Source organism: Tachysurus fulvidraco, chromosome 2 (assembly GCF_022655615.1).
Source record: "Tachysurus fulvidraco isolate hzauxx_2018 chromosome 2, HZAU_PFXX_2.0, whole genome shotgun sequence".
Classification (NCBI taxonomy): Eukaryota; Metazoa; Chordata; class Actinopteri; order Siluriformes; family Bagridae; genus Tachysurus; species Tachysurus fulvidraco.
The window spans coordinates 23,123,979-23,150,228 of record NC_062519.1 but is presented as its reverse complement, the minus strand read 5'-3'; the positions used below and the strand labels follow the sequence as shown (position 1 = coordinate 23,150,228).

At 42.0% G+C, this 26,250-nt stretch overlaps 3 protein-coding genes across 13 annotated transcripts; 1 reads left to right on the top strand and 2 right to left on the bottom strand.

The window, feature by feature from the left end:
- rex1bd (required for excision 1-B domain containing) lies at positions 1-4,458 on the bottom strand. Of its 3 annotated transcripts, none has more exons than XM_027152163.2 (5): positions 4,263-4,458; positions 4,097-4,179; positions 3,202-3,406; positions 880-968; positions 1-741 (listed from the first exon to the last, which is right to left on the bottom strand). In XM_027152163.2, the coding sequence occupies exons 1-5, from the start codon at positions 4,284-4,286 to the stop codon at positions 669-671; spliced, it is 474 nt and encodes a 157-aa protein (XP_027007964.1). In that variant the 5' UTR covers positions 4,287-4,458; the 3' UTR covers positions 1-668. The 3 variants fall into 3 exon arrangements, with proteins under 3 accessions (XP_027007964.1, XP_027007966.1, XP_027007963.1); XM_027152165.2 differs by having other exon boundaries at positions 1-748; positions 4,263-4,443; XM_027152162.2 differs by having other exon boundaries at positions 1-394; positions 4,263-4,419.
- Positions 4,459-7,837: 3,379 nt separating this feature from the next.
- Positions 7,838-17,978, top strand: LOC113646133 (egl nine homolog 1). Of its 6 annotated transcripts, XR_003441359.2 has the most exons (7): positions 7,838-8,847; positions 12,569-12,688; positions 14,583-14,719; positions 14,958-15,025; positions 15,169-15,275; positions 16,081-16,134; positions 16,224-17,978. XR_003441359.2 is itself a non-coding variant. In XM_047809202.1 (6 exons), the coding sequence occupies exons 1-5, from the start codon at positions 8,095-8,097 to the stop codon at positions 15,237-15,239; spliced, it is 1,149 nt and encodes a 382-aa protein (XP_047665158.1). In that variant the 5' UTR covers positions 7,838-8,094; the 3' UTR covers positions 15,240-15,275; positions 16,224-17,978. The 6 variants fall into 6 exon arrangements, 4 of the variants coding, with proteins under 4 accessions (XP_047665158.1, XP_027007959.1, XP_027007958.1 ...); XR_003441358.2 differs by having other exon boundaries at positions 15,169-16,134; XM_047809202.1 differs by lacking the exon at positions 16,081-16,134.
- An 851-nt stretch (positions 17,979-18,829) lies between these two features.
- katnb1 (katanin p80 (WD repeat containing) subunit B 1) lies at positions 18,830-26,250 on the bottom strand. 4 transcript variants are annotated; one of them, XM_027152154.2, is made up of 20 exons: positions 25,959-26,250; positions 25,479-25,540; positions 25,231-25,361; positions 25,023-25,140; positions 24,772-24,872; positions 24,617-24,658; positions 24,126-24,209; positions 23,890-24,005; positions 22,969-23,037; positions 22,721-22,871; positions 21,895-22,070; positions 21,505-21,650; positions 21,130-21,180; positions 20,982-21,040; positions 20,719-20,898; positions 20,480-20,629; positions 20,323-20,399; positions 19,576-19,650; positions 19,299-19,415; positions 18,830-19,200 (listed from the first exon to the last, which is right to left on the bottom strand). In XM_027152154.2, exons 2-20 carry the CDS (start codon positions 25,516-25,518, stop codon positions 19,065-19,067), a joined length of 2,019 nt encoding a protein of 672 aa, XP_027007955.2. In that variant the 5' UTR covers positions 25,519-25,540; positions 25,959-26,250; the 3' UTR covers positions 18,830-19,064. The 4 variants fall into 4 exon arrangements, with proteins under 4 accessions (XP_027007955.2, XP_027007954.2, XP_027007957.2 ...); XM_027152153.2 differs by having other exon boundaries at positions 25,999-26,250; XM_027152156.2 differs by having other exon boundaries at positions 25,907-25,992.

Genomic DNA, 26,250 nt, shown 5'->3' with positions numbered 1-26,250 from the left:
CATGGTGAACAACTGGTTTAATTAGTCTACATTTAAACACATAGTACAGAGCCACATGAACGAGATCAAATTCTACACCATTTCTTCAGAAACACCATCCCAAAAGGTTTCCCTTGGAATCTCTTCTTAAATAACCTTTTTTTTTTAAAAATGATTCTGCACGGGAGCAAAAAAAAAAAGGGTTCTGATTTTGTTATAAGACAAAAAAAAGTCCAGACTGATCTAAAGGTTCAGATAAAAGTTCAGATCTCCGGCGGCTCCTGAAGTGTCAGGTTCTGTAAACTCCATCCGTATCGGTCAGAGTTCGCAGTCTCTCGGATGTCAATCTGCATCTTCTGAGTCATATTTGAAATCCTGCATGATTTCACTCAGAGACTCCTTGGTTTTTATGATGCTGGGGAAAAAAAGCAGAAGGATAAAAAACAACAGTGAGACATTTCGCTGGTGGGTTTTTTTGGTTACTTAATACAATTTTTTGCAGAAAAAAGAATCCACTTCAGTCAGTCTCTGTGATTTTTTGGGCATTTTGATTTATTTTTTGGCGGCAACAATGTCGATTTCGCAGCTTTTTTTTCCCTCCAAATTTGAAATGCAAAACTTGGGGAATTTTTGGGGCCCTTTTCTTGTGTGTAAAGTTACTTCTTCTTTTCTTTCTATGAGAGCTGTACTCATGTTCCACACACACAAATGTGAGGCGTTGTCACATCACACGATGCGTCTCGACCCAAAATCAGGTGATGTCTGTGATCTCAAATAGAAAAAGGAAAAAGTAATAATAATAATAATTGAAATCTTGGAAAGACTGAAAAAAGTATTAAATACTCACTTCCCCTGGCTGGATCAGAGATTTTACCAAAAGGAAGAATGAGATCTACTCACACTTGTTTGATCTCCTGAACCTTCTCCTGGTAGCTCTGGTCTTCTGGATGATCTTGTGCACTCTGCTTGGCAAGCTGTAATTTTGCAGTCTGTTAAAAATAAACAAATAAATAAATAAATAGAAGTTCCAAACACTTTCCACCCACGCTGCTCTAACAGACGTCTGCTTAAACACAAGACGTTTACACAGCATCAGATTAGGGCTTGTGACCTCATGTGAGTTCATCTTTAGTCCTGAAGACTTTTCTGTGGTAGAAAACCTCCTGATTGTAAATATCACCATCAGTACGATCAGCTGTACACCTTATTATTCCACCATCAACCAACAACATAACCAAGGATTCTGTTCAAATGGTACCGTCTGAGACGTTTAAGGGACTTCAAACTACCCTCTCAGGTGCTAAAGACTTTCTACACCTGCACCACTGAGAGCGTCCTGACGGGTAGCATCACGTCCCGGTTCGGGAACAGCACCACGCAGAACAGGTGAGAGCGGTCAGCTGAATGTACAGTAGCATCCACACCGAGCTCCCTGACCTGCAGGACATCTACGGCACACGGTGCCGGACCAGAGCCAGGAAGACTGTAAAAGATCTCAGCCATCCAACAATGGACTGTTTTCTTTGTTGCATTCAGGGAAACGCTTTTGTTCCTTGAAAGCGAACACAGAGAGAATGAGGAGAAGCTTCTTCCAGCAGGCTATTCGGAGTTTAAACCAGAAAACTCCCAGGACCTGGATCTACAGTAGATCTAGACCTCTCCCCTTCACTGTTTTTCTGCCACTTTATACACACCATACTGCACATGGACACTTTAAGGACAATATTATATATATATATATATATATATATATATATATATATATATATATATATATATATATATATATACACACACACACATGCATACATTATTTTTCACTTCATTCATTCATTTTCTACCGCTTATCCGAACTTCTCGGGTCACGGGGATCCTGTACCTATCTCAGGCGTCATCGAGCATCAAGGCAGGATACACCCTGGACAGAGTGCCAACCCATCGCAGGACACACACACTCTCATTCACTCACACACTACAGACAATTTTCCAGAGATGCCAATCAACCTACCATGCATGTCTTTGGACCAGGGGAGGAAACCGGAGTACTCGGAGGAAACCCCCGAGGCACGGGGAGAACATGCAAACTCCACACACACAAGGCGGAGGCGGGAATCGAACCCCCAACCCTGGAGGTGTGAGGCAAACGTGCTAACCACTAAACCACCGTGCCCCCCTATTTTTCACTTAAATTTTCATATTTTATATAATTATTACTATTTTTTTTAATCTGCCTCCTTTTGGTAATATTTTTTAACCAAAATTGCATTCCTTATGTTTGAATACCGGACAGACACAAATGCAGTGCATGTTGTACTCTGTATGTATGTGTATGTGACAAATAAAATTTTATTTGGAGTTTACGATCTCCCAGGGCAACTTTTTCACGTGTGGAGTGTGGAATTGGGCTGGAATGTTTCCGCAAACCCATGCTGCATGGTATTAGTTTGTATTTATTTATACAATTTATTTATTTGGGGTCGCTAAAAGCTGACAATATCTTATTTATGTATTTCTCATATGAATAAATAAATATGGATTTAGAGTCAGCACCATTAAAAGAGACTCAGATGACTGACATTATTCTTTCTTAATATGTTTAATTAAATAAAATTTTATTTTTTATAGTTTCACTGAAATCAAACCACGTCCCTGCAGCATGGCACAAAAGATCAGGAAATCCTCATGCATGAACCACTCCGCAACTTTGTAGGTGTCCTGGAAAGGTTTTTTTTTTTTTTTTTTTACACGCACATGAACAAGCACACTGTTCTGTAACTGATCGATTATCGTATCATCTTTCTTTACAGTATAGGTTACCATGGATACTGTATTAAAAAAATGTAGTACATGGAAACTAGCATGTGCATCTTTATGGTCTCAGTGCTGCCCCCTGTCTGCTGCTCCTGACACTGAGAAGAATTATAAACAATTTATAAAATATGTTTATAAAATAAACAGAGGACATGATTATAAACAGAATTACAGTTCATGTAAGAACAAAATATTTGAAAATCCTCCCGGAGGTGTGTAGGGGATTCACAAACATCTCCACGGTGACAGGATGGATCAGGGAGATGGACCCAATGGACACAATGGATGTCAAAGTCACACCAGTTGTTATGTCATGTTTAATAATTAGTCACAACATAAAAGAGTGCTATAAATAGATCGCTGGAATATTACTTTCAAGTTGATAAAGAAAAAAATACACAGAATACACACCATATCTAGTTTCTGTTTCTCTTTGATCTGCAGCTTCTCAAGGTGTTCGGAGAGATCCGGTCGGTCGAAGTCTTGGTGAAGACGCTGTTTTATCTCTAGAACCTCTTTGGAGATTCCACAGAAGGCTTTGGTGATCTCATGAACCAGCTGTTTGTACTGCTCAAAGTCGTACTCTGGCCCCGTCCTCAGGTACGCCTCATGACCTCTGAGATACACATGGCAAAAATAACTAAATAAATAACTAACACACACTAACACACACACACACACACCTCTGACATACACACACACACACAAGATACACACAGCAACCAGACAGACAGACAGACACACACGTCTGAGACAGACAGACAGACAGAGACACACGTCTGAGACAGACAGACAGACAGACAGAGACAGACACACGCAGAATGACAGACACAAGCAGACACACACCTCTGAGACAGACTGGCAGACAGACACACACACACACACACACACACACACACCTCTGAGACAGACAGACATACAGACACGCAGAGACACACACACACACCTCTGAGACAGACGCAGACACACACACACACCTCTGAGACAGACGCAGACACACACACACACCTCTGAGACAGACGCAGACACACACACACACACCTCTGAGACAGACGCAGACACACACACACACCTCTGAGACAGACGCAGACACACACACACACCTCTGAGACAGACGCAGACACACACACACCTCTGAGACAGACAGACACAGACAGACAGACACACCTCCTAGACACACAGACGCAGGCGCACACAGACGCACGGACGCAGGCGCACACGCAGACCTCTGAGACAGACAGACAGACAGACAGACAGACACAGACACACACACACACACACACACACACACACACACACAACTTACTCTTCAAAAAGTTTATATGCCTCCACGCGCTCAGCCTGAAGTTCGTAAAAACGTCTCACTAAACACTTGAAATCTGAAGGGACCTTTCAAAAACAGTACAATTATGAAAACCTGAATAAGGCTTAAATGACCATGTGTGACTATTAAAAGTACAGTGTTAACTTACCATGTCTGCATCAGCGGTGCTCATGTCCTCCGTTCATCGCCCTGATAATTATTTTATTTACTTCCGGGAAAATGTCTGTAGCTTAATGTCAAAATAAAAGTCGACAATGCCTCGTTTTTTAGACCTGTGATGTCAGGAACATCTGTGATATCAAGACACCTGACCCTTATTACAGTGCTCACAGACCTACAGAACTCATTAGAGTGCTCACAGACTCTCATTAGAGAGCTCACAGACCTACAGAACTCATTAGAGTGCTCACAGACTCTCATTAGAGTGCTCACAGACCTACAGAACTCATTAGAGTGCTCACAGACTCTCATTAGAGTGCTCACAGACCTACAGAACTCATTACAGTGCTCACAGACTCTCATTAGAGTGCTCACAGACCTACAGAACTCATTAGAGTGCTCACAGACTCTCATTAGAGTGCTCACAGACCTACAGAACTCATTACAGTGCTCACAGACTCTCATTAGAGTGCTCACAGACCTACAGAACTCATTAGAGTGCTCACAGACCTACAGAACTCATTAGAGTGCTCACAGACTCTCATTAGAGTGCTCACAGACTCTCATTAGAGTGCTCACAGACCTACAGAACTCATTACAGTGCTCACAGACTCTCATTAGAGTGCTCACAGACTCTCATTAGAGTGCTCACAGACCTACAGAACTCATTACAGTGCTCACCGACCTACAGACCTCTCATTACAGTGCTCACAGACCTACAGACCTCTCATTACAGTGCTCACAGACCTACAGAACTCATTACAGTGCTCACAGACCTACAGAACTCATTACAGTGCTCACAGACCTACAGAACTCATTAGAGTGCTCACAGACCTACAGAACTCATTAGAGTGCTCACAGACCTACAGACCTCTCATTACACTGCTCATAGACCTACAGACCTCTCATTACAGTGCTCACAGACCTACAGAACTCATTACACTGCTCACAGACCTACAGACCTCTCATTACAGTGCTCACAGACCTACAGACCTCTCATTACAGTGCTCACAGACCTACAGAACTCATTACAGTGCTCACAGACCTACAGACCTCTCATTACAGTGCTCACAGACCTACAGACCTCTCATTACAGTGCTCACAGACCTACAGACCTCTCATTACAGTGCTCACAGACCTACAGACCTCTCATTACAGTGCTCACAGACCTACAGAACTCATTACAGTGCTCACAGACCTACAGAACTCATTACAGTGCTCACAGACCTACAGACCTCTCATTACAGTGCTCACAGACCTACAGAACTCATTACAGTGCTCACAGACCTACAGAACTCATTACAGTGCTCACAGACCTACAGACCTCTCATTACAGTGCTCACAGACCTACAGAACTCATTACAGTGCTCACAGACCTACAGAACTCATTACAGTGCTCACAGACCTACAGACCTCTCATTACAGTGCTCACAGACCTACAGAACTCATTACAGTGCTCACAGACTCTCATTACAGTGCTCACAGACCTACAGCAGTGAATAAAAGAGCTGTATGTGTATTAATTTATTTATTAGGTAAATGTAATCATTTGTGGTTCCTAGCACCGAGAGTCACAAGAAAAAGCAGTTTGTGTACAATTACTATTGCAGTTATCAAGTATTAACCAGTACTTAGAGATTTAAAATATGAACAGAAACCGAAAAGACGACTTAAAACGGCTTGTTCCTTGTTCTTAATTTGTACTATGGGCGTGCCATGTTGAGGTGACGTCACGGAATCGCGACTCGGAGTTCTCAGAAAAACTCCGAGTAGGAATTACTACTTGAATTTTACTATCTAAGCTGATTTTATACGTCAGTGGAAGCCTCTATATTGATGTTTGTTTTAAAAAAAACAGCTCGTTTTAGATGATAAGGGTGATGTACTGTATATATTACTCAAGAAACAGCAAACTTTATAGCCAGAGTTAAAGATTTTCTATCTTTACATTTATAAGAAACAAATCCCCCCTGTGAAGGATTTCTACTGGGTTTTGTATTGTGTGCCCTTTCAGTCTGAAGAGGTTCCTGAAGTACAGGGTTGAGGTTGGGGCTCTGTGTAATCCACTGGAATTCTTCCACCCTAAACCCTTCAATCTGTATAGAGTTTGCTGTGGACAAAATCACGCTGGAACCGACATAAACATTAACATTATTCTTTCACTATCTGTCTGTAATGTTCAGTCGTGTCCTCAGGTATGCCTCGTAACCTCCAAGATACTCACACACACAAACCACATTAACTATCACAAAACACACACACCACATTAACTAACACACACACACAAACACCACATTAACTAACACACACAGCAACCACATTAACTAACACACACATTCCTATATGAGACACACAGCAACACATTAACTAACTAACACACATTCCTATAAGAGACACACACAGAACCACATTAACTAACACACACATTCCTATATGAGACACACAGCAACACATTAACTAACTAACACACATTCCTATAAGAGACACACACAGAAACCACATTAACTAACTAACACACATTCCTATAAGAGACACACACAGAAACCACATTAACTAACTAACACACATTCCTATAAGAGACACACACAGAAACCACATTAACTAACTAACTAACTAACACACATTCCTATAAGAGACACACACAGCAATCACATTAACTAACTAAAACACAATTATCCCTCTACCACTAAACTTTACTGTTGCCTTTACATGTTCTGGTAGGTTGGTGTTCACCAGTCATACACCAAACCCAGCTCCATCCATCCAGACTGTCAGGCAATGAAGAGTGATTCATCACTCCACAAACACAATTTAACTACTCCAGAGTCTAACAGTGGTGCTTTATGCCACTTTACACCAGTCAGTGCTTTGGAGTCACTCATAGAGACCTCAGGCTGGTTTGTGTCCAGATGCTCGGACATGGAAACCCATTTCATGAAGCTCTTGACACATGGCTCTGGTGTTGATGTTGTTTCCAGAGGCAGTTTGAATCTCTGTAATGAGAGACACACCACACCACTCATCATTAGTAGGGGTATATATATATATATATATATATATATATATATATATATATATATATATATATATATATATATATAATAAAAATCAAACTTTTATAAAATAAAACTCGTTTATATGTTTATAATGTTTTAGCATTTTTTTTTTTTAATAAAACTTGTCACTTCCCCTATGTACCAAGTTTTACCCCCAATTTTTTTTTCATATGTTAATTTAGCCTGGAATAAACACTGGAAGTATATAAAAATATTAATTAAAATTATTATTTCATTTTCATTTATTTAAGCATCGCAGAGGTCATATTCTACAAAGAATACCTAAAAATGAAAAAAAAAAAGGTAGTTTTTGTAATAACCATGACGTCATTGCAGAAAAACAACACAAGTATAGATACTGAACTTGACCTAAAAGGTGCCCAAGCACCTAAACACATTATTTGAAGCGTCACGACCGATTATAAGGCTAAACACGTGTCCTATAGAAGAGTTTATTCAAATGAAAGCTATTTGTCAGACTGACTCATGGTCCAGCCCTCGGGTTGTGACGTCACAAGGCTGGTTCAAGGCGGACGTGTAGGTATGAAAATAGAGGAACAGCCACCGGCGCCATGCGTCTCTGCTGCGCTCTTGGGGTAAAATCTGCAAAAATTCGCTTGATTTTTCTGCGGTTGAATTGATAAGGATTAAAAAGAGAGACTTGGACGAAACGACGCGATGTAGGTGGAGCATTTTGTGTCGGTTTCGGTTTGTAACTTGGACACGAAATCGATCCAGAAGTACAAAAACAGCTGGTGTGGAGTCATGGAAGGACACAGGAGAGAAGGAGAAGGAGCAGATCCAGACCAAGATCGGCAATATTGTGAGCTTTGTGGTAAGATGGAGAACCTTATGAAGTGTGGTCGGTGTCGCAGTTCTTTCTATTGCAGTAAAGATCACCAGAAACAGGACTGGAAGAAGCACAAGCAGGTTTGTAAGAAGGCCGAGGTCTGTGCGCACCTCCAGCAGCAGCACGCAGACTCGGGAGAACTTTCCCGAGCTAACGTGGAGATCGAGAAGGACTCCGAACCGCAGGAGAAAGAGCAAAAGAGCAAAACACTGAGCTGCACGGTCTCAGAAAAGTCCAACGGGTCTTCCAAAGCGCACACGGACACCGGGAAAAGTGCACCTGAGATCCAAGGAGATCCTGAACCACCTGGTGAAGATCTGTCCAACGGGCAAATAATGTCTCCTCAGCAAAAACTAGCAACAGAATATATAGGCCCGTGTATGAATAAACACGGTATTTGTGTCGTGAACAACTTTCTTGGTGATGAACTCGGACTCGGCGTCTTAGAAGAGGTTCGTCGTCTCTATACTTCAGGAGAATTTACAGACGGACAGTTAGTCAGTCAAAGAAGTGACTCGACGAAGGACATAAGAGGTGATAAGATCACTTGGATCGAAGGAAAGGAGCCTGGATGTGAGAAGATAGCAGTTCTCATGAGTCGCATGGACGATGTTGTCCGGCACTGTAATGGGAAACTGGGAAACTACAGGATTAATGGACGGACAAAAGTAAGTCCCGGGCATAAAGCGTACAGTTTCTCTGTAATAGTGTTACACTTACACAGAGTGGTGCTTTCACAGGTATGTCAATGAACGTAGACTACAAAATATATGGGTTTAGGTCTGTTAAATTCCTCTAAGGTGGAGCAGTATGGGAGAATTGGGCTCAGGGTGTGTTTTCTTTTTATGAAAATCACTCTGTTTTCACACCGATCAAATTGTCAACCAGAGATCCGAGCCTACTCACGTTGGTGGTCTGAGAACGGTTTGCTTTAGATGAGTATAATGAGTTATATTTCTTAACAATTTCTTCATAACGGACAAAGTGTGAAACCGTCAATTCTGTGGCGTTTGCTGTGAGCAGTGTCTTTCGATCAACATCCACACACATGAAGTATGGGCATGTGGTAGGCTAGTGGGTAAGGTGTTGGGCTACCAATCGGGAAGTTGTGAGTTCGATCCCAGGTCCACCAAGCTGTTGCTGTTGGGCCCCTGAATAAGGCCCTTAATCGTCAATTGCTCAGTTGTTTAAAAATGAGATAATGTAAGTCGCTCTGGATCTAGATAAGGGCGTTTTCCAAACGTAAACATAGGCGTCTGCTTTAAACGTAAACGCAGGCGTCTGCTTTAAACGTAAACGCAGGCGTCTGCTTTAAACGTAAACGCAGGCGTCTGCTTTAAACGTAAACGCAGGCGTCTGCTTTAAACGTAAACGCAGGCGTCTGCTTTAAACGTAAACGCAGGCGTCTGCTTTAAACGCAGGCGTCTGCTTTAAACGTAAACGCAGGCGTCTGCTTTAAACGTAGGCGTCTGCTTTAAATGTAAACGTAGGTTCTGTGGCGTCTGCTTTAAACGTAAACGTAGGCGTCTGCTTTAAACGTAAACGTAGGCGTCTGCTTTAAACGTAAACGTAGGCGTCTGCTTTAAACGTAAACGTAGGTTCTGTGGCGTCTGCTTTAAACGTAAACGTAGGCGTCTGCATTAAACGTAAACGTAGGCGTCTGCTTTAAATGTAGGCGTCTGCTTTAAATGTAGGCGTCTGCTTTAAACGTAGGCGTCTGCTTTAAACGTAAACGTAGGTTCTGTGGCGTCTGCTTTAAACGTAAACGTAGGTTCTGTGGCGTCTGCTTTAAACGTAAACGTAGGCGTCTGCTTTAAACGTAAACGTAGGCGTCTGCTTTAAATGTAGGCGTCTGCTTTAAACGTAAACGTAGGCGTCTGCTTTAAACGTAGGCGTCTGCTTTAAACGTAAACGTAGGTTCTGTGGCGTCTGCTTTAAACGTAAACGTAGGCGTCTGCTTTAAATGTAGGCGTCTGCTTTAAACGTAAACGTAGGCGTCTGCTTTAAACGTAGGCGTCTGCTTTAAACGTAAACGTAGGTTCTGTGGCGTCTGCTTTAAACGTAAACGTAGGCGTCTGCTTTAAACGTAAACGTATGCGCCTGCTTTAAACGTAGGCATGGAGACTCATTTTTTGGAGAAACATCTAAGCAGATAAGTAGATGATGTAGTGACCCAGATGTTGTGCATCTAATGAGAAGGAGCAAATTTGCTTACGCCAGTGTTCTGAATATTTCATTCCCAATTCCGAAACCAACAACAATGATATAAACAAATGAAGTAATAGCTGCACTCAGAAACCAGCCTAATCTAGTAAATTGAAGGCTCTAGGCAAAATTCAGGAGTGGAACCTCTGTTTTTCACCCATGCCGTAGATACAATTCTTTAAAAAGTCTCGGTTATTCGTTTCATAAAACGGCATGGTGACCAATACTATAATCCGTTGTTGAATAAATGATAATATAATAAACAATGCTTTAGACGTGTAATATAGATGAGTAACAGGGAGCTTTGCTTGTTTAGCAACATGACAAGATAACACTAGGGTATTCTGGGAACAGGAATAGCTAAAGGTTTTATTGGTTTAAACCCTTTCTCTCTACCATAGAATTCAATTATTCAATTTCAAAGGTATTAAATCAGCAAGGACGGTTCTTTTCTTTTTGCTATACATTGAAGACATTTGTGTGTGAGATTAAAGGATGAATATTCCACGGTAGATCAGATTGTCAGATTTAATCTCCTGATATTTACATCCAGATTTGTTAAACCGCGTATATCATGGCACTTTTGATTTGAACCCCCCAACTAAAGTGATCAAAAATATCAGACCATCTGGCTGACGGTTGTTACTTGATGTCCTGTTAAATTCATTGTTTAACGAAGGAAAAGCTCTAAATGTCTGCTCTTGATTTGTAGCCTGGGTAACTCCAGTGAAGTCTCCAGCGTTTGTTAAAAGGTATAAACCAACACGAAGACCAGTGAGTCGTCTATGGGATAAATCAGAGATGATACAGAAACGTTGTAGAGAAAGGTAATACAATAATTTGTAATGTCCTAAAAAAAACACTGGTTTACTAACAGCCAGAAAAGGTTGGCCAAGGAAAACAGTAGCAGCTGGAGAACATCCTTTCATCAACCTCCACAGGAGAGGGTTGGAGAAATCTATAGGACATACCAGAAGATGCAAACCACTCGTGAGCGATAAAGAATCCGAAGGCCATGCTGGAAATTGCGAGATAAAAAAATCCACAAAATTGGCTCCAGGAACAAAGATAAATCTCTGTGAAAGTGAATTAAAGACAAAAGTTTGGAGAAAGTAAGTATCTGCTGAAGTATGGTGGTGGTAGTATCATGGCTTGGGCTGACATGGCTGCTTCTGGAACATTCTCATTCATCTTTATTGATGGTGGAGCACATGATGATGGCAGCAGAATGAATTCAGAAGCCTACAGAAACATCCAGTCTAATCAGGAAGAACAGCAGCAAGACGCTGGAACTTGACGCGGCACGTCGGCGGCGGTAAAGTGGAAGGTTTTAGACCGGACGAGTCCTTCAGCAGACCTCGTGTGCTTGCGTACGGAGTTGCATAACCCAACTGAGTATAAAGAGAAACCTCCAAGCAAACAACATCTCGAAGAAGCTTCTGTACAAAACTTCGAGGAAGACCGCAGCAGTTTGGTGACGTCACCGGATCCCCAGCTTGATGCCGTTATCAAGCGCTATTTACTTTATATTACTTTTGACACTTTATCCCAATACTTTTGCTCACCTAAATTAAATGGCTGATTTTAAACCAGGAGTAGATATCAAGCATTATTAAACGGTTAAGCGATCAGTCTAACAGAGCGCAACAAGCAACAACTGTCAGGCAGATGTTCTGATATTTTTGAGCACTTGGGACAACCATCAGATGCTGGGTTTCTTCCCTTGGGATGTTTTTCCAAACTTTTTTCTGCTCAGGTCCTCAGGACGTTTTTTTTTTTGCCTCTAGCATGTGAAATGAATGCTCGATTCAAGACTGAAGTCAGGTGATTGACTTATACGGTACGTTCAGCTTCTTAGCCTTAACTATAGATTCATACAATATACTTTTTTATTTATTTAATTTAGTCAAACTCTAATGTGGTCTTCCTGCTTTTGAGGTTTACTAATGGTTAGCTTTCCTCAACGTGTCTTTGTGTTCATGCTGTCCTGCAGTCGATAGTAAACGAACAAATAAATTAGACAACAGACTCTTTCTATATGCAAAATGTGGTCAAATGTGTGGCGTAATTCCTCCAAATTACAGAGTTCAGGTCTTTCAGCCACATCCATTGCTATAATAGCAGAAATCGGCTGGAGGATGCTGAGACAGAGCTTTTTTTTTCTAATGCAGTCTTTCCTTTCAGGCAATGGTAGCTTGTTACCCTGGCAACGGCACTGGATACGTCCGGCACGTGGACAACCCTAACGGAGACGGGAGATGTGTGACGTGCATCTATTACTTAAACAAAGACTGGAATGCCAAGGTGTGTAAAAATCGCTAGACAGGACCAATCCCATATGAATAATGGCTTTAACATAGTGTCGACGTTTTCCAAAAAAAGAAACGATAATACGACCTAAGGCGCATTTGCTATAAAATTCAGTTTCCACAGAACCTTCCAGTGTGATTGTAAATAACGGAGAACTTTGGAGGTGTTTACAGAGCTGTGGTTATGTCACATCTTCACTAATCACAGGCAGGTTTAATGATTAATGATTCTAATTCATGGAAAACTGGGATGCCTTGTTTTGGTTTACAGGAATTGGGTGATATGACGTTAGGGACGTAAAGCCTGGGGCTTAGCCTCCAGGTCAAGCTGAACAAATCGGGCCAACAAGCTTATCACAGAGGCATGCAGAGTTCTCCTGTTGTGGGGTTGGTGGTTTGTTTTTTTGGCACACTAAAGGGAACATTAAAAACTCATGTCAGTTCAGCACCCTTATTGGACTCGAGACTTTCAAGCTTCCTGTGAATTGCTTTAATATCCTATATGTTGAGGAAAAACGAGAAGAAAGGTCTTAAGGAATACCGTACACACTGGGAGATTCCACCTGATGCCCAACCCTTAGAAATTACATTTACAGCATTTGGCAGACGCCCTTATCCAGAGCGACGTACAGAAGTGCTTAAATCTCTAGCATTGAACACGTTAATGCTGGCTCACTAGGTTACATACTAGGTTACATACATGTGTAAACAATTACACAATTAGAAAGCATTTTGTGTTTGGACACGTGATAAGGAAGAAGCAGAACCAGAACATAACCGATGGAGTTTTAGCGCTTAACGCTTTAAATACCTAATAATAATAATAATAATAAGAAGAAGAAGAAGAAGAAGAATTAAAAAAGGTGGGAAAATGATTCACACTTGCAGATCCTGAGAAATTCAAACGATCTGCAAATACACACAAACTTGAAAGGCTGCAAAAAGCAAATGTTTATGGTTCAGTTAAAGAATTAGATGCTTTTTTTAAAAAGTGGTTTTATGTATGAGGTAATAAATAGCACTTAATGCAAATTCTACACATACATACACACACACACATGCATGTATCTATTTATAAAGTGCTTTACAAAAGTATTCAGTCATCACGGGAAGTCATCATGTTCCTAGATGAATGTAATCCAGTATAATCTTGAAGTTAGAAAATGATTGATTGTTTCCAGCACATAATAAGTTAAAAGGATGTTAAAAAATGAAAAACATTGCTTACGTACATATGTAACCCCTTGGGGGGGGGGGGGTGCGAGTGTGTGCGAGCGAGTGCGTGTGTGCGAGCGAGTGCGTGTGTGCGAGCGAGTGCGTGTGTGCGAGCGAGTGCGTGCGTGCGTGCGAGCGAGTGCGTGCGTGCGAGCGAGTGCGTGCGTGCGTGCGCGAGAGAGTGCGTGTGCGCGAGTGGCCGAGAGTGCGTGCGTGCGCGAGTGCGTGCGTGCGTGCGTGCGCGAGTGCGTGCGTGCGCGCGTGCGCGAGTGCGTGCGCGCGCGCGTGCGTGCGTGCGCGAGTGCGCGCGTGCGTGCGTGCGCGAGTGCGTGCGTGCGTGCGAGAGTGCGTGCGTGCGCGAGAGTGTGCGAGAGTGCGCGAGAGTGTGCGAGAGTGCGCGCGAGTGCGAGCGTGTGTGTGTGCGAGTGTGTGCATGCGTGTGTGTGTGTGAGTGCGTGCGTGTTCGAGTGTGTGTGCGAGTGCGTGTGTGTGCGAGAGTGTGTGCGTGCGTGTGTGCAAGCGAGAGTGTGTGTGTGTGTGTGTGTGAGAGAGAGATAGATATACATGAATATTCACACAAAGTAACAACGATCCTTTTAACCACAGTGCATGTTGTTTTTCCTCCCCGCTATAAATCTCACTATAATTCCCCTTTAAATCCTCTTTTCTCGCAGGAACACGGCGGCATCTTACGGATCTTTCCGGATGGCAAAGCCCAGTTTGCTGACATTGAGCCCTTATTTGACAGACTGCTGTTTTTCTGGTCTGATCGACGGAACCCGCACGAGGTCCAGCCTGCGTACACCACTCGGTCAGTTACCATGGCAACTGCAAAGTTAATCTTAGTATCCTAACTATTTCATGCATTTGCAAGAAAACGTCCATAAAATTGGAAATATTTTCAAAAACAATCCTACAGACCCACACAGTAATTCCATCATGGTTCTACAAGGCTTCTGTGGAGCTCCGGTTGAGCGACACCGCAGTAATCACTACTCATGTCGTTCTACATGAAGTCGCTGATGCGATGTGGTGAACTTTCTCTGCAGGTACGCCATCACCGTGTGGTATTTCGACGCCGATGAGCGAGCTCGAGCTAAAGAGAAATACCTGACTGGTGAGACTCGGCACAATGACAATGGCACAGAAATGTAGACCCACATTTCTCAGTTTAATCTGTTACTGTTACTTTATCGTATATACCTTTATTGCACTTTTCTCTCATTAAAAACAAATTCTCAATGCGTCCGACTCTTTAAGGTGCCGTAGAAAAGGTGGGGAAAGTGGAGCTGAACCGGTCGACCGAGCCGTGCTCGCTGAACAACAGTTGAACAAACCTGCCGAACGGACAAGACGACACGGAACAGGTGATGACCTTCGGAATGTGTTTTTAACCTGCTGCTTGAAGACATAAACCAACAGAGAAGAATGACAGAAACGACTGCACTGAGATCGGACGGGATGCGGCCATGCGATAACGCCGCACCGCATGAGTATGTAGTGTCTGTGCTGCGGTCCGGCAATTTGTTTGTAAATGGAATCGGTTCTCCGACGTCGTCGGCTCTGATCTTGCGACGGCTGCAGACCTGCGAAAGCTTCTCTACGTGAAAGCACATGTTCTAATCGAAAAAAACAGACTGTTCAGTCTTCTCTTCATGATCTGATGCCTCTTGTGGAGTTTCACCTCTCTGAATTTAAACTCTAGTCGATCGATAATTGCGGCATCGGCTTGCAGTGAGATCGTCAGCGAAATACACGCCGAGGTATCACTAACGAACACGCGTGAGATTGGGCAGAGTGGCGAATCAGATCAGACATGTCCTTGTCCTTTTAACTTAGACCAGATTTTATTTCCACACGTTTTTCATTCATTCATTTGTACACAGCAAAGAAAGAAAAGAAACCACGGATAAACAACTAAAGATGTCTAACTGAATTGAGAGAAGAAAAAAACCACTCGTTTTTGCCCGAACTTGTCCGTAACTGACAACTTAACTGACACGTTGTTGTTGTTTTTTTTGTTGTTTTTTTTGTTGTTTTTTTAATCGACATTTAACATTCAGAAATTCAGCCAATACTACAAAAAAAATCAGAATTTCATATGTTAATATAATCACCTTTTTTTAATACTAATACATTTAATTGGTGATTTTTTTTTTTTCTGTGCTCTAGATATGGGTGCGGTTTAAGAGAAATAATGCGGCTTCATGTGTGAATGCATGGGAGGTGATGATCTGAACCTTTGCTGTCTTTTTTTTTTTTTAAATTGTACAATTTTTAGGTTTATTACTGAATTTTTGATTTATCTTTTTCAGGAGCATGACAAGGAAGAATTTTTTTTAAAGGGAGAAATAGTTTGCGCTGCGGCGGTCTATTAAAAATCAAACCAAAAGGAATGACACAATGAGCGAACACCTCTGTGGAATTCGAGGACTTTCACTTTGTTTTAAAGGTTCTGAAAATGTTCTGGTCACAAGAATAACGTGGTGTTGTCCGGAAACGAGTATTCTATCGTTTGTGTGAAGGATGTGGCAGGATGTGGTGGATGAGACTGATTGTAATGAACAGGAGATTAATGAGGACATTGATCTCTCCTCCTGAGTGAGAACGCTGGCAGCTAAAACCTTCTGAGGGACAGGAAGGAAGTAGTCATCTCCATGTTTGCTGTTTACTGTTGTAGCGCCGCTGTTGGTACATGTCTGGAAAAGGATTTTGCTGCCTTACAGCTCCAGGGTCCAGAGGTTTGATCCTGAGCTCAGGTTACATCAGTTTCCTCAAAAAAACCTGCAAGTAAAGTGGAATGGCTAAAAAATAATTTCCCCTCAATGTGAATCAAAGTTTATGCATGCGAGAGCGAGCGAGAGAGCGTGCGTGCGTGCTTGCGAGACCGAGCGTGCGTGCGTGCATGCGAGAGCGTGCGTGCGAGAGCGTGCGTGCGTGCATGCGAGAGCGTGCGTGCGTGCATGCGAGAGCGAGCGAGTTTAAGTGCGAGTGTGAGACAGCGTTTGTGTTTGAATTGTGTTTGATTGAGAGAGTGTGCGTGCGAGCGAGAGCGTGCGTGCGTGCATGCGAGAGCGTGCGTGCGAGAGCGTGCGTGCGTGCATGCGAGAGCGAGAGCGTGCGTGCGTGCATGCGAGAGCGTGCGTGCGTGCATGCGAGAGCGTGCGTGCGTGCATGCGAGAGCGTGCGTGCGTGCATGCGAGAGCGTGCGAGTTTAAGTGCGAGTGTGAGACAGCGTTTGTGTTTGAATTGTGTTTGATTGAGATGGATTAAAATATAACAGTGACTGCTCCAAGTATATAAATGTATAGAGTCCACTTTAATAGGAACACCAGCCGATCAGGTGGCAGCGGCGCAAGGTGTACAGAGATATGAAGCAACAGTCTGATCTCTCTGACTTTAACCTGACTTTCGCACACAACACGTTTGTACAGAATGGTGCAAAAAACAAACAACATTGTGTGAGCGACAGATCTGTGGGTGGAAATGGCTCGTGGTTACTCACTAAAAGCATCCAGCCTGCACAGATAACTGCATGAACGTGCGGGTGCTCGTGGTAAAGAGGACAGTGAGTGTATCTTAATAACGAATGGCCCTTGTCATGCCCTCATACAGTACCGTATTGTACACGCAGGTGAACGTCTCTTTTTATCGTATTAATTGTAGGTGAGTCAAATGAAACCCTTTTCGAAATTGTTTATTGCACAGAAACATCACAAACTCCGTTTCATTTTCCCCTCCTCTGCCTTCTGTGAGCCTTCGGTCTCTTTCTCTAAACTGTCGCACTTTTAAGGCTTTCATTCGACTCATCCGTGGATTTTAAATCCGATGTACAAAAGTATTCGTTTTACCGTCTGCATATTCAACAAAATTATATTTTAATATCATTTTTTTGAGATTTATTTTTTTTTGGCCAAAATGTTTGTGATTACTTAAATACCATTTAGTCGATGGAAAATATTATTATTATTTTTTTCTTTGCTGCTGTAAATTTGTAAGGCAGTATTCGACAGATTCTACAGTGTTCACTGGTTATTTACGCTGATGAAAAATAAACTAATAGTAAAAGAGCTGCTTCTCTCTGTTCAAAATGGTTATATAGATGATTACAACGTACACACACACACACATATTTTAGACATTTCCCCATGGGCTGGTTTGAGTTTTTCAGAAAATCTCCTGGGATTTTCTTACACGCAGCAGTCTCTAGAGTTCAGAGGAAAAGGACCAGGGCCTGTAATAATAGTTTTTCCTAGTGATGTAAAATAGATCCTAGATTTTCTAAAAGTTATTCATAAAGCATCTTAAAACATCTTTAAAGAGCTCATAAGGTCCAAAAGTGACTTTTAAGAGTTTCTTTTAGGAGAAAATGTCCGAAAGGTGAAGAAATGTTTACATTTATAACATACAGCTGGGATCTACATACAGTACATACAGTAGTTAGAAATGTTTAAGCCAAGTTAGGAGCTCTCCGAGATCATTCTTAAGAGTCTTTACGAATACAAGCCCAAGCTTCCAGGAAGGATCGAGTGACTCGTATTAATCAGTCTGTGCAGCCGTGGTGAGCAGAAAAGCATCTCAGCGTGCACAGACCATCAAAACATGAGGTGGATGAGCTACAACAGGAGAAGACCACATCCTGAGATCCCAGGCTTCACGATCGGATTCGTTGAATTTATTACATTCTAATTGTATTTTTCTTCTTTACTCGTTACTTTACTTACAAACCTTTCGGTCCTGGATTCCTAAATGTGCTAAATATATTAAAACCATTTTGTATGAGTGCAGTATGTTCTAGAAAGCGTCCTGAATAATAAAAAAGAGACTTTATCTTTCTTTTTCTACATAAAGTTTTTTTAATACCATATTGACAAAAAAAAGGTACTACTGAAGTCACATTATTTATATACAAATTAGAAAATAAGGACTGATGTATTTTATTTGAAAAAAAATAATAATAAAACGATACTTATGTATATAAAAGGAATCACAGAAAGAAATGAATCAAACTCGGTTTTGTGAATATTGACTGGAAACGCAGGTTGTTATGAAGACTAGTCGAACAGCCGAGCAGACGGTACGCTGGACTTCCTCTCCGGTGTGTGTGTGTGTGTGTGTGTGTGTGTGTGTGTGTGTGAAAAGTTTGCTGATGAGCTTCAGAAGTCCAATGGAGCCATGAGGAGCTGAAGTTCTCTGAAAGTACTACCGTGTCGACCCACGTGTTCTGCACGGTTCTTCACTACGTTGCTGAGGTTCTTCAGCTGCTTGTAGCACGTTTTACACTTCTGGAGCCTGAGATGATGTGACAGCAGATGCTGAATATTTACATGTGGTAATCCAAACAGTATAGTGTAGAAATGTTAAGGAATGTTAAGGAGCGATACACAAACCTCTCCTCTCGCGTAATGTCCACTCCGACAGAGGGCGGGGCGCTCAGCGTGTCCGAGATTAACGGCCAAAAGCGCTTCAGAATTAACTTTAAAGACGTGCAGCCGGTCTGGATGTAACTGCGGAGCAGAGGGAAGAGGAAGGACAGATATGAACGGCAGAATATATTAATAAAAACTCTCTAAAAGTGAGTGCCCTATAAAATCGACCGTCTTGCAGCGCCAGAGTTGATCTACACTCACCGTCCGCTTTATTAGGAACACCTGGGAACGCACTCACCTTTCATATTTACTTTGGAGTAGCTCCTCGAGCTGGGGCAGGATGGACATGCATATGTCCAGTTTCCAAAGTGACCTAAAGATTCAGATTTTAGGTCTCTAGATTATTACTAGCACTAGCAGTACTAGTTGATGTAATAATACTAATTCCGGTGTTAACCATGTCCAGAATTATTGGCACGATCGGTAAAGATGTAAAAAAAAGTTAATCAAGGGTAAATAATTAACAAACAAACAAATAGATAGATATATAGATAAATAAATAAATAGATGGATGGATGGATGGATGGATGGCAGAAATCTAACCTTTAAATTAAAGATGTATTCTGAGCAATAATTAAAAAAACAAAAGAAAGAAAGAAAGAAAAATAAAAAACAAAAGTCAAGTTATCAGCACAGACCTATACAGATCCACATGGGACTCCATGGAGTATAAGCAGTAACCGTAGGAGTACATTCATTTTAGCGGGAAGAAAAATGATTTGGAATGCTAGTTGCTCCATCCGCTGGGAAACGGTATCACTATGGCAACCACTAGCAGGACACATAGACGAGGCCGTATCACAGCGACTTTAGACTTAACAGGCAGCGTGTGAACGCAGCTTAACTAACCGTTTCTATTCTTTACTAAAGGTGCCAATAATTCTGAACATGAGCATATCAACAAAATAATGATAATGAATGTTCTATAATGAAGGTGAGATTTTAAAATCGGGGTGTGTGTGAAGTTGGAGGTGTGTAAGCTTACGGTTTGAGGTTGATTATATTGAGGATGTCCACCACGATGGACGTATCGTTCATGGACGTAGCACAATTGAGTGATAACTGAAATGTAAAGCAGTGTGTGAGAGCAAATCCCAGATCGGTTATCTCGTGTATGTCTCGTGTATGTAATAAACGCTAACCTTGATGTCTCCGCTAGCCCAGAGAGCCCGGACAATGTCCAGGTTTTTGTTTCTGCTCGTCAGCATCACGCACATGGTGCCGTGTCCTTTTCTGATCTGACTCAACGCCTCGTCGTCGGCAGTGACGCTGCTTTTTTCGCTTCGCCCGTGCTCGTGTACACAAAGACACACACAACTGACTCACAGTTCACACAGAACTTTGTGTACAAAGATTTTCGGAAACACAATGTCGCACTTACTTGTAAAATGTCCCCAAAAATAAGGCTGAGTGGCTCGGCGAGCGGGGACGGGCTAACGGCTAAGCTAGGTTTGACTTTGGACGTCGTGACAACGTGCCTCGAGACTGGTGCCGCTACCACGGAAACCGGCTGTGACGGCGCTATGGTCGTTACAGTGGCGGAACTGCAAGGGGCCTTGGGCTGGACAGACACGTACAAATAATATTCTATAACTTCACAGAGATGAGAAATACATTTAGTTGTGATATTTTATAGGCACATACTTCAGTAGGCAACGTAGTCATGACTTCTTCTGCTACATGGGGCTTCGTCTGGAAACTTTCTAAAGTCGATACAGAACGGTTAGGACAAACAAGAGCGGCGTCATCGAGACTATAAACGGCCTTCGGTAGGAAGCAGAAAGAGACTCACCATCTACAAGTGGTGCAGGGAATGGGTCATTCCTTTTAGGAGGGGTTCGTGCTGGTCAGAAAGAGGGGGGGGCAGAGAGAGAGAGAGAGAGAGACAGTCAGAGAGCGAGAGAGAGCCAGACAGACAGAGAGAGTGAGAGAGAGAGACAGACAGACAGAGAGAGAGAGAGAGAGAGAGAGAGGGAGAGGCAGACAGACAGGCAGACAGACAGAGAAAGACAGAGAGAGAGAGAGGAGAGAGAGAGCGAGAGAGAAGAGAGAGAGAGACAGACAGACAGAGTGAGAGAGAGAGAGAGACAGAGAGAGAGAGAGGCTGATTGGTAAATGATTTAAAACAAACAAACAAAACAAAAAAAGTACAATGTAGTTGTCTCACAGATAGCATTGTGGGGCTGAAAGATCTCTTTATAATCATCTGGGTTTGTGATTTCTGCTCTGCTCTCTTCATCACGCTCATCCTCGCTGCTGGGGCTCTGCCTCTCGCCCTCGACAGACTTGTCTCCATCTGCGCTCTGTTTCATCCTGCAGACACAAACTCAGCTGTACACAACTGGACCTTAATAACCACACACAAGGGAAATCAACCCATAGATCGTTTATACGAGTCGCTTATACGAGTCGCTTATACGAGTCACAAACCCAAAGAGAGTGAATGCTGTAACTTATCTTTTTTGTGATTATTAAAAGCATGATCATATAAACCATATCTATTACATGATATTATATTATAATGTTGGTCTAGGCACAAAATAGCAAGGAGACAAACTTCTGTCTTCTGCAGGACGTGGAAGGCCGCTCATAGTTGCGCCTTAGCGTCACTGCTATAGGGATGGGATCGGCTTGCGGCTTGCCGGTTTGTTCCTGCACGGCTTTGGATTTCTTCACTCGATCCAGATCCACGACATGCAAGCTCACGTTCGTCTGGCTGCACGACACTCCGATCTAACAGGAACAAAGAGCAGACATTTAAACACTCTTTTAATGATTAGCCCAAAAGACTAATAAGCTCAGCATACTTTGATCTCTAACGGCTAGTAAACACCTTGCTCCGGTCACAGCCTGGTAGCAAACGCGTTTTAGTATCGGTGGCTTATTTTGTCCTTTCAGTTAGCGGAGACAAACATAATCAAAACGTTTAGCAGTAACGTTAGCTAGCTAAGCCGGCCGCACGAGCATATGCCGCCTCGTTTACAGTATATCGTACAGATTGTTTAACAGCAACCAACATATTACGAGTGCATTAGAATACCAAAGACATGACATATTTTGTCTGGAATAATTTTTCAGCGATTTTAACACGTGTCAAAAGTTTTCCCCAAAATTATTATTATTATTATTATTATTATTATTATTATTATTATTATTATTCCCCCTTAAATGTGACTCTTATAGCACATTAATAAATCTGTCCTCAACGTCAATTTTCATGAAGCAGATTTTTGTACACTTTTTTTTTTTTTTTTACACACGTTCTGAATCTACGTAAGCATTTCGGACACCATCGGTCATCTCACAGACTTAAAGTATGAGTGTGTGTATGAACTCAGTAATCGTGTTCACAGGAAAACATGAAGTCAGGGTGAGCTACTGACCATTTGACTGCTACAGATTGCAAAGTCCAGCACTTTGCCCCAGCCTACAGGGACCACGTCAAAGCAGCAGTCCGGCTCCCAGCCGTACACACGCAGCATTTCGTCCGAGCCGCTGTATAAACAAACACCATCAGGACTGAACAACAGACACCTGCGAGAGAGAGAGAGAGAGAGAGAAATCAGATCAGATCGATATTGCACTTTAAGCACAATATAACACCACACCATCTACAGATCTGAATAATAACCTTCCGGATGTTTCACCTTCCGATGAGCCGACCATCTTAAATTTCTCCAAATCCCATAACTTTATGGTCCTGCAAAAAAAAAAAAAAAAAAAAAAAAAAAAAAATTTGGTTATATAAAGCGAAAATGTGCACACAAAGCTTACAGTATGCAAACATCCGTAGAGCTGATACTGATTTTTGGGCCTAACTACATTCTAGAAACAAAAGAGTTTTTTTATATATATCTTAGAAGATTTGCTTTTTCTGAGGGAAACTAAATAGGATTGAAGATGGATAAAATGTGCGTTAGTATTTCAGGTGAACGCCTCGGTGTCCAGGCAGGTTGCTGTGCAGTTGTTATGTGATGCTTGGTGGTTGATAAGAGTGTTAATAAAATAAAATAAAATAAAGCAAAATAAAATAAATAAAAAGGGGGATAAGAAAAGAAAGAAAGAACGTTTATGTGCATCCCGAATGGTATAGTCGTGCCCTATTCTACCTCATTGTGTAATATAAACAGTGTGAGTGGTCTGTACACTGTCCATATGTTCATAACACATCACACACACTCAAGTTAAGTACTCGGTTGAGTTTAATTTGTCTTTAACTTGTGTTAAGGTCAGTTTCCTTTTCATTAGAAGTGAAATAAAATTCCTGACTCTCATTAACAATCCCATGGTGGCCGGCTGTCCTGTGCCTTTTCTAGAGGAATACAGGCAAGCCTGAGAACCAGTGATCCCAGGTGTAAATAGCATCGGATCGAAAATATACACCTTGTGCTTTGCATCTTAACCGCATTCGGTCATTTCTTTGTTTAGGTTTGTTTATTATGGCACACTGCAGGTAAGCGAGTAACGCGTCTCAAACAGCACGTCGACGATAAAGGTCCATGCTCATCCTGTTCTTCACTGGTTCTCAGACGTACTGAGTTACATTCGGTACCTGTCAGCGCTCCCGGAAGCCAGAAGGTATTCGTTTGGGTGAAACTGGACGACTGAAACCGCCGAGGTGTGTGCTGTGAATTCTGTGATCATCTTCCCAGCCGTTAAATCCCAAAGCTAGAGTATAGAAAAATAAAAGCATGATAAAAAGACACCGAATCATAATAAATATCATCGTGTAAGGGGGAGTTTGTACAGTAAGTGATAAATAAAAATGTTCTAAGTGTTAATTCTTGCCTTTATTGTGCTGTCATCACTGGCTGAAGCAAGCCACTTTCCATCAGGGCTAAAGGCCAGACAACGCACTGCTTGAGCATGACCCTGCACGTGAGGGTTAAAAAAAAAAAAAAGGACATAAAGATAGTTTATTACTAACAGAGAAAACAAACTTGAAATCAGAACACAGTTATTTCCTTCTGGACACAATTAGTTCATCTGTGTGTCACATTCATTCGGGTGGTTATACTAATTTATAAGCCTTACAGACAGCAGCCGACAGGAAACGGTACATCTGCACACGATCTCACAAGGCGGTGAATGTTTACTTGTAAAGCGGTACTTTGTAGTCAGCTGTTTTTACTTACAGTGGAATTCCATCTGCTTTTGTTGAGGTTTTAGATTATTGGCTGTAGTTCAGTGATCCTACAGTATTATTATTTGGTATTCATTTCAACCTGTGTGTACAGGCATCTTAGATTTTTTTTTACTGTATGTAACGAGTGACTCACCTTATACCTGAACACACACCCTTTCCTCCTCAAATCCCATAACTAGAAGAAACAAAATGCTTTTTATTGTACAACACACAAACATTTCTATTTTTTCTGAGGTTATAAAGTCATGTGGAAAGGATAGATGGGAAGCTTGTGCATCTTATTGTCACCTTAATGATTGTATCCATGGAGCCCGAGGCCAAGTATTCCCCAAACGGATGAAAGTCGACACTGCAGATATTAGCCTTGTGACCGGGCAATGTCCGAAATACTGAAAATAAGGATAACATGGTTTCACACACACACACACACACACACACACACACACTTTTCCACTCTTCTGATGTCTGTGTGCAGGAGTGGGTAAGGGGTACGGGTGCTAGCCTAGAGTTTTGCTCTACATCAAAGGCACAAAACTCACTTTTTGCCGCTTCCAAGTCCCAGACCCGCAGAGATCCTGACTGAGATCCAGCGACCACCTGCTCCTCAGAGGTACTAAACTGAACACATTCCACGGGGCTCGTGTGGCCTGTCAGATTCTACACAAACAAACAGACACAAAGATATCAAAAATACCGATATGAAAGTTAACAGACCCATCCTTCAGCACTTCCGCTCATGTCCTCTACCATAATGCAGTTGGGTTTGTTGACAGCCCAGATGTTGACTTTGCAGTCCTCTCCTCCTGTAGCCAGCAGGCGACTTGACGATTTACCCAACACCAGGGACGACACGTTACTCGGGTGGGCCACCACATCTTCTAAAGCATAGCAGAAATGTTCCGTATGAATAAAACATGTAAGATCACACACACCTTTACAACATGATGAACTCTCAAATAAACACATTATTCATTTAGTTGACCAAGGATACTCACGCAGCTTCCATGAGATTTTCTTGATGTTGGACGCAGCCATTGTCAATACGACAAAAACCTCACTGTAAGATAAAGAACTAAATCACAATTCACTAATGTTTTATTTCTGAGATGATAAGTGAGCACTGAATCGATTCTCTGATTCGGTTCAAGTGTCACAATGACTCTCTGGTTCGAATCATCTGTTCTCTTAACAGTTCTAACTGGTTCTTAATGGATAATTCTTAGCGATGTGAATTCTTCATTATTCAGACGAGTCTTTTGGTGGTTAAACGGTACACGGTGTATATTTTCTAGTCATTGATCTTAGCATAGCAGCTAATTTGACTGGTTGTTTACCTGGCAGGTGGTTACTGATGCTAATATTATGCCACACATATTACATTACAGAACAAATAAAACACTTAACAGTTGTTGTTTTTTTTTACCGAATTAATAAACCGGACTCTGTTACGAAGACATTCAGGTAACTTCACTTACTGCCTTGTTTTGTTTTGTTTGTGGCATCTCCAGGGCTTACCTTAATAACAGCGTTTCTGATTGGTTCCTCCAGACACAGACTCGACCAATCAGCTGTCTGAGTCTTTGTGAGTCGAAGCGGGACTTTTCTGTTGTGTTGCTTGAACAATACACTAATCAATATGATGAATTCACTCGGCTCGAAAGCGGGTCGGTGGAAATGCCGACTAAACGAGCACAAGCAGTATAGCCTGAGTAACGGGCATGGATGCAGACGTGACATAAACTATACCGGCGTTTGATTCGTTCCGTT